This window comes from Silurus meridionalis, chromosome 3 (genome assembly GCF_014805685.1).
Source record: "Silurus meridionalis isolate SWU-2019-XX chromosome 3, ASM1480568v1, whole genome shotgun sequence".
Classification (NCBI taxonomy): domain Eukaryota; kingdom Metazoa; phylum Chordata; class Actinopteri; order Siluriformes; family Siluridae; genus Silurus; species Silurus meridionalis.
Genome location: NC_060886.1, coordinates 17,553,848 through 17,568,724, shown reverse-complemented (window position 1 = coordinate 17,568,724; position 14,877 = coordinate 17,553,848). Strand labels below are relative to the sequence as shown.

General features: G+C 36.7%; 1 protein-coding gene across 1 annotated transcript in view; it reads left to right on the top strand.

Moving 5' to 3' along the window:
* The window catches only part of kcnj3a (potassium inwardly rectifying channel subfamily J member 3a), a 31,428-nt gene extending 21,761 nt beyond the window's left edge, over positions 1–9,667 (top strand). The window contains exon 4 of the mRNA XM_046845854.1: positions 8,790–9,667. Within this exon, the coding sequence (XP_046701810.1) occupies positions 8,790–9,382 (593 nt within the window). The 3' untranslated portion in view covers positions 9,383–9,667. The remainder of the gene's footprint in view (positions 1–8,789) is intronic.
* The last annotated feature ends 5,210 nt before the right edge of the window (positions 9,668–14,877 follow it).

The window sequence follows — 14,877 nt, the reverse complement described above, 5'->3', positions numbered from 1 at the left end:
TAAACACAAAAGGTTGTGCAAAACAGCAATAGCAGCAGTCAAATTAAGGTGCAAAAAAAGACATCAGATTTGTAGTTATAATATAATGATAATATAATATGGGTGGTGCTGTAGACATGCATGTGTGAAATGAGTATAAGTGTTTGTTTGAGTTCAGAGTTCCTTTTGTTTATTTGCAACAACTTTGTTGACTGTGGGCTCGAGGCAGTCTGGTAACATCTTCTCTCCTGTACTTAGTTATTTAGTTAGAGCCAAAATTGCCAAATTTTGATTAATCTGTCTACAGAACTATCTTCCAGTCATTCAGTGTCTAATTCTAATTCTTGCCTTTTACCTAGCTTGTTGCATATAAACAAAAAGAACATATATGTCTTTTCAAACGTTTGACAGGCAATGTAACTAAAGAAACTGTAGAAATCTGTAGTAAAAGAAATCAGACATTGTTCCCACCCCTAAATACACAAAAAGAGAAAAGTTTGAGTTTTTTTAATGCATGTTACAACTACATGTATGCATGCTGAGATTTTTTTTTTATTACACTGTAGTAGATGACATGGCAAATTACACATTTGACCTGGCACAACCTGGCATTGTGCAAGTTCTGTGTAATACGTTGTCCTAGGGTGTTAATGTTTGCTCCTTCTTTTTTTCATTCTGTCTTTCTTTCTTTCTCTCTCTCTCTCTCTCTCTCTCTCTCTCTCTCTCTCTCTCTCTCTCTCTCTTTCTGTCCCATACCATTCAATTCTCCCAGCTTTTTAATTAGTTTTAAATGTACTTCTTGCCCTGTCCATGTTTATTTACTTATTCTCATCATTTTTTAAGATATTAAATATGTGATTTTTTTTAGAGAGACCAGGGACAGCGTACCAATTGCAGTTAATTTACTGTGCCTGTGTACAGTGATAGTATACATTTTTTTTTTTTTTTTTAGTTTTTAAAATAACCACAGTATATAGGGTTGTGAAACATCAATTTGCTCTAGATAAAGTATGATGGCTGTGGCTAAAATTGTATTATGGCAATGAGTGTTGAGTAAAACCGCCTAAATTCTGTGTGCTTGTTTGCTTTGGGGGTTTAAAAAGGGCTATGATGGCAGTGTAAGGTTGCCAAGGTAGTCCTGACTATGTGTGTCATTTCAATCCCAGCACTCTTTGCTTTTGGCCACATAGGTGTCCTATTTCCCTGTGTCTGTGTGTGACGAGTGTGCTGATGATCTTACACTTATTACTTCAAGCCTTTATTGTCTCAACTCAGTGATCGACATACTCACATGATGATAATGTGACTGTTTTAAATGAGTGCGCTTTTACAGACTTGAAAATGCCCAGGTCAATTTTTTTCCAGTCTGCAAAAGCCATTTGTTTGAAAAGGGTAGATTGAAAGTGTGTGAACGGTTACATTTATACATGTCACATTCAACTGAATTACTTCCATTTGTAATGAGCCATTTTCTCTATTTTTCATGGTACATTTAATAATGCGTTTGTGCCCAGTGATTGCCTCAATCTGGTGATATATATAGCCGTAACCTGGGGCAGGGCAACAGCATAGATTAGCACTGATGCAAGTTTTCATGGAAAATAACTGTAGAGTGGCTGAGGAATTTATCATTAATGATGAATGATGTATCACACAGAGCAGACGCAAAGCAGTGTTATAATCAATTTACATACCATGCATTCTGATCCAGACAACTTTCTGTTCTTCACAATACTTTCTTATATCAGAGGATGTACTAATTTGCAGGGAATTCAAGTCTATGATTAGTCAGCAGTCATTGTTTTAGTTCACAAAAGAAGACCATTCAGTGCAGAATTTCACATCCACAATGCTGTCTGAGACTTCTGTCCTCTCTGTGTGCTTTAGGGAGGTGGAAATAAAATCAGGTGCCCTGTAATTGTAATAATAAGTGTACAAGGTGAAGTTTCAGCTCAAGGAAGAATTTTACTTTATTAATTTTCTCTCTGCTGTCATCTCAATATCTTTCTTAGCCATTTTAACCCCAGGAGTTTGAGACAATGATCTCATAGTATAGCAAAAGAGGAAGAAAAGACAAAGACAGAAAAGGGAAGAAGTATAAGGGGCTTGCAGAGTTATTAGGTTTAACATCATACACCTTGACAGATGTATTGGTTTGGCTGTAAATTACTGCAGAATTTATTAACAACCACACACATACATTGCACTCTGGCTCTTTGTGGGTAGGTGTAACAGACATTCTTCTTTTTTTACTGTTGGTAAAGAGCAAAAACATATACAATACAAGCAATATAGTACTACACTTGCTAATTGTGTTAGGAATACAACATACATCCACTATACTATCATACACATTGCAAATTAGTATCCCAGCTCTATTTGGCTTCAGTTTCATCATGCTGTACTAGCATGGCCACCAGAGTTTTTTTCTGGGGTTATTAATCTTAACCTTGGGGCTGCTGTATTTCTCACTGCAACCAGTATTTAGAGAATTTATCAAGTTGCAGCTTTAATGAGCTTGAGAATCCTCTAAATGGCTCTTTAATTATATTGATTCATTGTGAAATATTTAAGTCACCTGATTTGATGAATATTAGATGAACTGAGTTGGGATCAGTGGGGTCTAGTGAAAGATCTAGCTTCACTTGCAGCCTTATTATTATGCTGTAACACATTTGGATCAGTATGGTCTGATGGTTAGCTTGGGGGCTAAGCGTCCATGCCATCTACACTGTCTTCCTTCTGCTGCAACAATGCAACAAAGGAGCTTACCTTATTCTATAAAAACGGCTAGGAAGGCTGCTGAATAATCGGCAGAATTTGCAGTAAGCCTGTGAGCTTCAGGCCTTGTTTTCAGAATTATGCCACAGTTATCAGGTCATTTTGGTGCTTTTCACATATACTCCTGGTCTTTAACAGTTTGGACATTGAGCATTGTCCATCACCTAACTTGATTAGTGCATGGCAGGATGAAGAGCTGAAAATCCTGCTTTGAATTACCAGAAGTTAAAATGATTATTCATCTTTTTTTTTTTTTAAATGTGAAATGCTGCAACATAACAAAAAAAAGAAGGCCATGTATACAGTATGTTCTATGAATGATTTACTTGCCAAGGATTTTTCTTACTTTCAGATTTTCTTACTTTTACATGGAGCTCTCCAATTAAGCCCTGATAGCTTGTTTAAAAAATAAATAAATAAACAGGCTGTAGCAGCTGCTTCATCTTATCTACATAAAGTTAAATCAGGTCAATATGCATGTTTATAGGCAAAGAAAGTGGTGATTTGGTTTGCAGTGTTGGATTTTTGGATTTTATACTCAATTCTGCCAGACCTCTTTTCTTTTGAGTGTTGCCCCGCTTTATATATTTTAATCATGGCATGTTGGCAGCCCATATACCAATAGTGGGCGGTCAGGGCCAGCAAAGCCTTCCCTGCTGGCCTAAACACTATCAGAAGCACTGACCAACATTTACAACCTAAATTCTAATATTTGTTTCATGAAATTGTAATAATTTATTCCTAACAGTTTATTCTCTTTATTTTGTAGTGTTTCTCTTGGCTGCACTGCTTTCAGTATGTGTACATGGATGTTCGATTTTTTTGTCCAAACAGATTTTAGCATCTATGTGCTGTCATGTCAATCTAATCTGCCCAGGGCCTTCAAAGTCTGTACTGCTGGCCTTTTTACCATAGTCTGTATATAGCACTGTTTCTTTAACCAATCAGATTTCAAATTCGCCTCACAGGGCCAGCTAGCTGGCCCAGAATAGCATCAGCATTTTCTGTCCTCTGATTGGTTGGTCAGAGGGAAACTGTTACAGCCTGTAACTGTTAACTGTTAAGTTTGACTGGTCACAGACATACTTAAAAATCCATTATCCAGAAAAGCTTAATTAACCCCGAAGCTAGCTAGCTTGTCTCAGCCCGGGAAAGGGTTTGTTCTCCACTTCCAGACGAGTGGTACCAAATTATATGTATGCATCTCTGGTGATTAAGTTGTATTTTATTTACATTTTAAACTTTTTGTCATGTTATTAGACGAATATTGACTCTGAACTGCTCCAGCTGATGTTCGTGGCACTGTTGTGGTTGTAGTGTAGAGGTTTGGAGTAGTCTTAACTGGGTTTATTGCTTTAGTTAAATAGTATTCACTCTCCATATGTGAAATGCCTTTCTCGCTGTAATGCCATGCATTGTTATATTGCGTTTTTTATTGTATTGATGGTTTCTATATTTGCGAGTGGTGTATATAGTGGTGATAATATAACTAGGTCCAAATATTTTGAAATGTGATTTCAGTAAATAAATGTTTTGATAAAATACATCTTCAGTTATACAGATATTCTAATGAAACATCAGTCATCTTGCAACACTTGTAACAAATAAAAATAATTGCCTATATTGTGCTTTCATTCTTAAAATAATAATATTATATTAGTTCCACTCCATACTAATTTAAGCTATTCAGTCAGTTTAACAGTGTTACAGTGTAAACAGTCATAATGGCCATGTTCTCTTGAGGACAAGTGCTCTCTGTGTGAGTGTTTTTGATGAAAGGCACCTTAAACCATGAGAATCAAACATCACTGATCGTATCAGCTTTGCATGTGCATGTTGGTAGGTCTAGGTTTCCATAGAAACACACAGTTGTAGTCCTGATTACGAAAGTTCTTTTACCCTGTGTGAAATCAATTGATGGGGTTTTGACTCTCTTCCACCAGCTTCTCCTCACTGGCAAGTTACATACATCTGATTAATCAATTGTATAAGTGTTTGCATTATGAGATTTCAATTATAAGCTTGAAGGTTAAAAGAGGGAGAAAGACAGTTTGTGTTTGATTTGTTCTAATTCGTTGTTTTGCTTTAATTCGTAGAACTTTGGTTTTGTGTTGTTTATGATGCATCATGAATAATAAATATAACCAAGCTGTTCTCAGTGTTGTGGTGGAAAATGCATTCAGTTTTGTATACAGTAGGTTATTAAAGTGATATCGCATCATCCAAATTTGTCATATTCATGCTTGATATTGACAGCACCCTTTCATGTACTTTTTCATTGTTTTTAGTCTTTGTTGTTTTCCTCTCGTTCTCTCCCGCTGAGCTGAGTAATGCTTTTTTTCCTAGATGACAGGTGTTGCATATCGGAGGCAAAAGACAAATTGCCTCTGATGTGTCATATTTCACAGGCTTTGCTAAGAAAGTAATCCCTAATAATCCTTGCCTTCTCTGATAACAACCAACCAAACAGCACAAAATCTAATGGGTTCTGCGTCCAAGTGTTTAGACTCAGTTGGCATTTTTGCCTGCAGCTCCAATTAACATGGTGTCTTAGTGATTCTGGAATATTTCTGTATGCCTTACTATCGAGAAATAAGACAGAAACAAGGTACACACCCAAACGGAGCTGTGTTCACCCTCGCACATCTCTGGCTGTGTACAATCAGTTTTAGCTATACACTCATCCTTTATAATTACAGCCAGAATTTTCTAGGTTCTGCATTGTTCTTATTATTTTATGAAAGAAATTGTTCACCTGTTCCAAGGACACAGCTGCAGGAGCTTGTTTATGAATATGTGCTATTTGCACTTATCCAGGATATACCACAGTATTTTACAATAGCATTAAGCCTGCAACTATATATAGAGTATAAGCTATATAAGAATATGAGGGGTTATATATACAAATAATTAAATAAATAAATAAATCTGATGGTTGTGAGAAGTAGCACGATAAATAAAAGGCAGTTGTGTTTTAAGCACTTTTGTTAGCATCATGCAATGGCTCATTGTCCAATTTGTTTTGAATGAACAAATGAATGGTCTGCACAAAAACGTCTTATCGGAGCTCTGTCTCTTTCTGTCTTTCCTTGTGAAATATTACACAGTACATAGAGAAGAGGGAAGAACCATGATAGCAAAATGGCTTTTTGATGAGGATAGGTCTGCCCTCTCGGAAAGTAATTTTGTACTTTATGAAAGTGGCAGTGTTATAACACCGTACCCGTAAAAAGTCTCTAGGAATAAAGAAGCCTGTACTCTGCTGATAGCACAAGGCCTTTGCAAGTCTTCATGTGAGGAAATGATTTATGTGATCCCTTCATATTACTTTTGCTATTTATAGCATTTCTGGTGTTTTTTTCCCCTAGCCTTCTGTGTTCTTATGTTGAGGTTGCAGGTAAGCAAGTGAAATCCAGCTATAGGTTTATGTGTGTAAAACAAAAAAGGTTTAAATTAATCATACACAATTTGTGTTTGTTTGTGTCTGTTGTGTGTGCTGTACTGTACATGTCCACAGAGGTGGGAAGTTATGAAGTACAAATACTTTGTTACTGTATTTAAGTACATTTTTCTGGTATCAGTCCTTTACTACTTATTTTTCATGTAACTTAATACTTTCACTCATTCCTTTTTTTTACACACAAATATCTGTACTTTCTACTTATTACATTTTCAAATCAGGCTTCTAGGTTTAATCTATTTGGAGAAATGATCAATGTTTTGTCTTTTCATTATGCACCATTTTCAACCTATTTCTTATCATTGCGCTGCTTTTAAAAATTCCACTGGTGTATCATTTTCTGGCTATCATGCACCACAGATGTAGGTTAGCCAACGAAGCTAACAAGAAGTTAGGCAAAAGCCAACAAAAAGTTAGGCAGAAGGCAACAAGAAGTATGGGGCTAATGTGAATGAGACGGAGAGAGTCAGTGATGTAAACAGGACTGAAAACAGAGACATTCCTGATTACCTGATCAACATCATCATCATCATCATCATCATCTTTTCTCTGCTTGTGTTCTATATGGTGGTTGTTCAGCCTGGATACATTCATTAGATAACAACATTTTTAATTCTTCTGTATTAATATATTAATATGAAGTAACGTCCAGTTACCAGCATCACGCTAAAACAGGTTTTTACTTAAGTACATGTCAGAGCTCAAACTTTGTTTCTTAAACTTGAGTAAAAAAAAGTGTAGTCAGTACTTCAACTTTTACCAGTATTTTAAAACATGAGTATCTGTACTTCTACTTGAGTGAAGCATGTGCGTACATTTGCCATTTCTGCATGTCAAAAATATGACTGATGATGTGATCAAAATCTCATGAGAACAGCTCCCTAAGCCCTTGCCTCTCATCAGGTCTAGTGGCGGAAATCCTCTTAAGTAATTTGATTATCTTAACCTTCCGTTTGTTTTTCCATGGCAATGCCACAATGGAGCTTGGATGGCAGTTAAAGTGGAAGATTAAGAGTCAAAGATTAAGATTAAGCCAGTGCTGCCCCCGGCTCTCCATTTGCATTCATTGGTTATTGTGACCTGAGCAATTATGAGCGAGAGGTTTAAGTAATTAAATTTGTTCTTTGGTGAGAGAATGTTTGTTTTGACTATAAATGTCAGTGAAGCAGAAGACATTGTGCATGGTCTCCTACAAAATGGTACTTCTACTTTTCAGCAGTACAAACAACACAGACCTGAAGACATTACACTTCTCCCATGAATAGATGTATGGGATTTCAACAAGAAAAATATTAATCATTAGTTTGGAGTTCTAAGAGTGTGTTAATGGTGTTAATTGCCACTTTTAGAGAGAAGCCTGAATGGACTAAATGCAATATTATTATTAGATTATCTATCACTCCAGCAAATTTAAGATGTACATCATAAGAATTTTTAATTTAATTTAATTTTTAATGTTGCAACAACTGGGACGTAAACTGGCTGTTCTATGACCAGCTCCCAGTTGGATGCTGTTGCTCTGTCTGTCAGTCACTGTGCAGTTTCTTGATGTTACTGAATTGAAAAATATGGAAGGCATAAACTTTTACAAATCAGACATTGTGTCAGTGCATGAATGACATTTTTTGTGCGTGTTTCTGTAGTCATGTATGTATTTCCCCCTGAGTTGTAATGCACTAAGTCTGTTCAAATGGAAATAAAGTTGACTTTGACTTTGAGAAGAGCATCTCTGCCTATCAGGTGTAGCGCATCATCTTCTTATCTGTCTATGTGCCTATTTTTGTAGCATGCTGATATCCAATAACGTCTCGTGCAATATGATAGATGCCTTCTGTCTCAACGGATGTCATTCATTTTAAAATAATGAGACTTTGGGTTATGTAAAATATGGAAAAATTAAACCATGCTACCTACTCTCTCCTCTGTGCTTTTGATAGTGATGTTTTTTTATTATTATTCTATTTTAAATACTTAATCATTTTCTGCCATTGTGCTACACCCATGTAATTACCACAGTGCATTTGTGGCTTCAGACACTTTTGAAAATATGACATTTTCTGAGACGGCATTGAGGTAAACTCCGTTGTGTATCATGGTTGTGGGTTTGATGGCCTGAATCCTATGGCAGGTTGCCAAATGAGTAATTGGATGTGCTTTTTGACTGATTCGACTTATGCTTTAACAATCCCATGTTCTAAATGCTTTTGTCTAGCGTTGAGTTTCATGCCACATCATAGGCATGTAGCTTTGAAGCGATTGAATGTATGCACAGTACAAATTGTGTTGCAGTAATTGATTACTTGGATGAGTGAGCCCATGTGCATGTTATGCATTTATATTCATTGGCTTCACAAAAACACTGCTGTTTCTTTGTGAATGTTTTTTAATAACCACTAAAAATGGTTTGCATGTCTGTTTGATGAATTGGTTTAGTTTTTGGTTGTGGGATGGCAGCTTTCACTAGGCTTTTGAATAATAATATTCTGCTGGGCTTTGATCAGACATTGGTTTTATTTCTGATTGATTAATCTCTGTAAATTTCATTATCCTTCCATATCTTGTCTCACAGGCATGACTTGCCAAGCGAGGACGTCATACACGGAAGACGAGGTTCTGTGGGGCCATCGGTTCTTTCCTGTCATCTCTCTGGAGGAGGGATTTTTCAAGGTGGACTACTCTCAGTTCCATGCAACGTTCGAGGTCCACACGCCACCCTACAGTGTCAAAGAGCAGGACGAGGTGCTGCTCATGTCCTCGCCACTCACTGCTCCGTCACTGTGTAACAGTGGTGAGAAAAACAACTCTCTGGACTGTCTGGAGCTTTTCGAGGATGCAGAGACAACCACCAAGCTCCCAGCTAAGTTGCAGAAGATGACAGGACGTGACGGGATGCCAAGGAAGCTGCTCAGAATGAGCTCCACTACATCAGAGATGACCTACAGTTTGGGAGACTTGTCCACAAAGCTGCAGCGCATCAGCTCTGTGCCAGGCATCTCTGAAGAAAGGAATGTATCTAAGAGCTCCAAAATAAATGCAGAGCCCATCAGCCAATCTGTGGCTGATTTGCCCCCCAAGCTACAGCGAATGGCAGGGGGAGGAGGACGCATGGATGGACATTTGCCACCCAAATTACGAAAGATGAACTCAGATCGGTTCACGTAGATGACAAGCACCTGCACACACATGTACTATACTTTTCCTTTATGCTTGCTAGCATGGACATAATGATACGCCTAGCGTACTTATAAACGAGGACACCTTTAATAAAGCACATTTGTGGAAATGTGTGGGTAGACATGCAGTAAGGAAGTTCTTTCAGGTTGTGATTTTTAAGCACAATCTGGCATGTTTGAAACTCTTAAGTGCATGTTAATGCAGTTTTTTGCTGCCAGGCATGTTTTATTTAGGCACGTTTATTTGAAGAGTGAATAAAATTTCAAAAGACAAGTTGGTCATCTGAACGTCAAACCATATGATTTGACAATTCCACATACACGCCTGATATTTATTCATTTTATTTGTTGTTTTGTTTTTTAGTGAAGAAGAGTTTGTTAGGTTATGTTAAAATGCATGTTTACTTGGAGAGGTAATGTACTCTAATGTTAGCCTTGAAAATTGTTACCTTCTTTCACTTTTCTTAGATTGTTCATTATTGTTTTTAAGGTTTTAAGAGACAGGATAAGCACCATTCTTCTGGAAATAGGTTCATGGGCAGTTCATCAAAACAATTTTCTGACAGAAAAATTAAGTGGATCTTAATGGTTGTAGATCTACCACCCGTGCATTGAAGAGAAATTTTCATGATCATTATAAATCTCTGAGCTCATTTAGAGTTTGAAAGAAAAACATAGCACTTGAATTAATGTATTATCCCCTCTGCCAAAATTAAGCAATAACTAAATGCTGTACAAACACTGACCTCTGTGTAGCTACTTATGGCTAATATGTCTGTTGTATTGACCTATAAAGCACATGGATCATTTAAACTCCGTTACATCCAAGTACATGCCTTTTGTGGTGGACTGTTTAGCAAGAGCTATAATGAGTTTTTCAGCTTTACTTGTTCTTGAAATTCATTTTGATCATTTACACATATTGTAGTCTAATTATAATGAGACAGTTGTACAATTATTTAACTTAATACCATGAAAAAGGAATTATATGGTTCAACGTTTAACCTTTGAAATAAGCACATTTACTACCTAACCACAAAGTTAATTCTCTCCCTTGCTGCTTGATTGAATGGCAAGGTGGATTCATGCATGCAAGTGCCTGATCCGCTGAAGTGGTGTCTAAATCTTGTTAATGCACCCTGACTGAGCAGCGCTCTCTCCCTTGAGCCTCTGTCTTTATCACCATGGAGATCTCGGCACCTACTGCCATTTACTGTCCCACTGTCAGCCTCACGGTGTGGAAATAATAGTGGAGATGGCCTTGTGTTATAGAATAGAAGCTTTTACTCTGCATTCAACAGAACGTACTGGCAATATCACCATACACGACCTGTAGATGGACCTGGTATAGATGTTGGATATCTCACTGCTCTACTATCTGGACTGCACCATTTATTAGCATTAAGCCCCAAGGTTTTGCTTTGTAACTTTTAATTATTTCTGTCTGACTCGCTTTGTGTTGGGTAAATTAAATGATAGCTGATAAGAGATACTGTATAATGATTTTCATACCTTTTTTTCTCTCCAAACCAGGCAGATCAATTAAAAATGGAACCAAGTCAATGGAGCTAATTGCTGATATTTTCGAATGTCAGGACTGCATTTTTGTGATTATAAAGATCTGATTATAAAGAACATAGGTGTGAAAAATGTCTGTTATCTACTGAGCAAGTCAGTGTCACAGTTTCCTAGATTACCTCAATTATAATCATATACATAAAATATTACATTTCAGTTTATATATGTAAAGCCTTAATTATCCTGTATAAGACCTAATAAACCTTTCTACATATTTTTATTAGTAAAGCAAGGTTTCATGTGTTCTTTAAATCATCCTAAATATACTGAAGGATAAGCATAAAATAATTTACAATTTGTTAACATATGACATAGTTGACTTTAGGATACACATATAGAACAAATCCAATCTTTTCAGTGGTGTACTGTAACATAGGTTAATGACAGCACCCAGGTAAGGTACAATAATCTCTGATATATTATACATTTAAGGTTATCTGCTATAAGAATAGCAAAAAGAAAGTCTTAACTGTAATGATGATACCATAAATAAAGCTAATGTATTCTCTGTGTGTGTGTGGGTGTGACAACTGGAATTTTCTTGCATTGAAGTGTGCGTAAATATTATAACATTTTGTCTGGTTTAAGCAATTATTAATCATAAAAAGCTCAAAATATCAAGAAGACAACATGCGAGAATACGTTAAGATGAGTCAGATTGTCAGAATTTTTGTTCGCTTTAAAAAGGACCATTTAAGTGATGTTCAAGTACTCTTTGAAGAGTTATGTATTTAAGCTTTTTAGTTGATATATAAAACCATTAATGGATCCCCCACTGGAGAAACTGAAGAGTATGATGTTAAAATAGCTATAGTTTGGAAAAAACTCTCTATTTTTAGATGCTAATGATGAGGATTCCTTTATATGATGGAGAACACCTTTATAAATTTGTCATCTTCAGATTTTTTAAGATTTTATCATTTTAAGATCTTTTTTTTACTCATTTTTGTTTCTTGCATTCTTTTTGTTGTCTGCATAATTGATTCATTTTGCTATTAAAGCAGCATGGTAATGCGAGCAAGCTCAGCCATTTTTCATACTCAACGACTGCTTTGCTTTGATAGGAAATTGCTATCATTATACCCTAAATACTCAATAAATTCAGATTTGAATTACCATATAATGTGGCTAAATTACCTGAGACACAATTTAATGGCTTCTGTGTCAGCATCCCAATCAGCATCAGCTTACAGGGTTTAAATGGTCTCCCTGTTTAAACAGGATTACTATTTGTTTGTGTACTATATATATATATATATATATATATATATATATATATATATATATATATATATATATATATATATATATATATATAGTAATCACCCGCTACACTGCGGTTTGAATCTCACCTCCCCGGTTTATCGCTGAATTGCATTTGCCACATTATTAATTTGTTTAGCGGTCTCTCACGGATAGTACGAAAGACCAAAAACTTATAGGGAATTGTTTTTCTTTAGTTGTATGTTGAAATATTGAAATGTATTAATAAAAATATAATTATTAATTATAAAATGAAGTAAAATGTTAATACACTACAGTGCTGTATACATAAACTAGCCTTTTTTCATTTTCTTGGACCCTATAATGAGTGTTGGTTCTGAAGAGCTGCTGTGTTTGCCCACTTGCTCTCCTGCTGCCTGATGACTAAATGGTCCTTATATGAATTCTGAAACCTTGCCACTTCAGTGGTCCAGAAAAAAAAAACATCGAATAGTCCACCTTGATCAGGTGTGAAGGTTGAACAGTCGAGAGTTGTGGTGTCTTGCAGCTATGTTCTAATATCATGTACTGTTTCAGGGAAATCTGAAAAAGCATAGTTTGAGCAATTTGAAGTGTGAGTATGCAGTCAGATGCATATATATACAGGGAGTGCAGAATTATTAGGCAAATGAGTATTTTGACCACATCATCCTCGTTATGCATGTTGTCTTACTCCAAGCTGTATAGGCTGGAAAGCCTACTACCAATTAAGCATATTAGGTGATGTGCATCTCTGTAATGAGAAGGGGTGTGGTCTAATGACATCAACACCCTATATCAGGTGTGCATAATTATTAGGCAACTTCCTTTCCTTTGGCAAAATGGGTCAAAAGAAGGACTTGACAGGCTCAGAAAAGTCAAAAATAGTGAGATATATTGCAGAGGGATGCAGCAGTCTTAAAATAGCCAAGCTTCTGAAGCGTGATCATCGAACAATCAAGCGTTTCATTCAAAATAGTCGACAGGGTCGCAAGAAGCGTGTGGAAAACCAAGGCGCAAAATAACTGCCCGTGAACTGAGAAAAGTCAAGCGTGCAGCTGCCAAGATGCCACTTGCCACCAGTTTGGCCATATTTCAGAGCTGCAACATCACTGGGTGCCCAAAAGCACAAGGTGTGCAATACTCAGAGACATGGCCAAGGTAAGAAAGGCAGAAAGTCGACCACCACTGAACAAGACACACAAGCTGAAACGTCAAGACTGGGCCAAGAAATATCTCAAGACTGATTTTTCTAAGGTTTTATGGACTGATGAAATGAGAGTGAGTCTTGATGGGCCAGATGGATGGGCCCGTGGCTGGATTGGTAAAGGGCAGAGAGCTCCAGTCCGACTCAGACGCCAGCAAGGTGGAGGTGGAGTACTGGTTTGGGCTGGTATCATCAAAGATGAGCTTGTGGGGCCTTTTCGGGTTGAGGATGGAGTCAAGCTGAACTCCCAGTCCTACTGCCAGTTTCTGGAAGACACCTTCTTCAAGCAGTGGTACAGGAAGAAGTCTGCATCCTTCAAGAAAAACATGATTTTCATGCAGGACAATGCTCCATCACACACGCCCAAGTACTCCACAGCGTGGCTGGCAAGAAAGGGTATAAAAGAAGAAAATCTAATGATATGGCCTCCTTGTTCACCTGATCTGAACCCCATTGAGAACCTGTGGTCCATCATCAAATGTGCGATTTACAAGGAGGAAAACAGTACACCTCTCTGAACAGTGTCTGGGAGGTTGTGGTTGCTGCTGCACGCAATGTTGATGGTGAACAGATCAAAACACTGACAGAATCCATGGATGGCAGGCTTTTGAGTGTCCTTGCAAAGAAAGGTGGCTATATTGGTCACTGATTTGTTTTTGTTTGGTTTTGAATGTCAGAAATGTATATTTGTGAATGTTGAGATGTTATATTGGTTTCACTGGTAAAAATAAATAATTGAAATGGGTATGAATTTGTTTTTTGTTAAGTTGCCTAATAATTATGCACAGTAATAGTCACCTGCACACACAGATATCCCCCTAAAATAGCTAAAACTAAAAACTACTTCCAAAAATATTCAGCTTTGATATTAATGAGTTTTTTGTGTTCATTGAGAACATGGTTGTTGTTCAAATTAAATCCTCAAATAAAATTAATCCTCAAAAATACAACTTGCCTAATAATTCTGCACTCCCTGTATATATATATATATATATATATATATATATATATATATATATATATATATATATATATATATACAATCAAATTCAAGATCAGAGATGCCTTTTAAAAATTGTATTCCACATATACTCCAATTAATGTGGTATAAACTTTACTCTTCTAGGTAGGATTCTCACTAGATTTTAATGCACAGCTATTAGGCTTTGTTCCCATTCAGCCACTAGAGCATAATTGTTAAGTGTTAATTGTGGTTGCGGTCAGGGCTCTGTGCAGGACAATCGTATGTTTCTTACTTGAGCAAGGCAAGCCATGTCTTTCTGGACCTTGCTTTGGGGGCATTGTCATGCTGGAACAGGCTACAAACTACATCATACAAAACATCCTATAGTATTGTGGGCTTTCAACTTTGTGGGAACAGTTTGAAAAAGAGCCAAACATAAGTATGATGGTCAGGAATTCACATACTTGTGGCAATATAATTTATTTAGTGAATT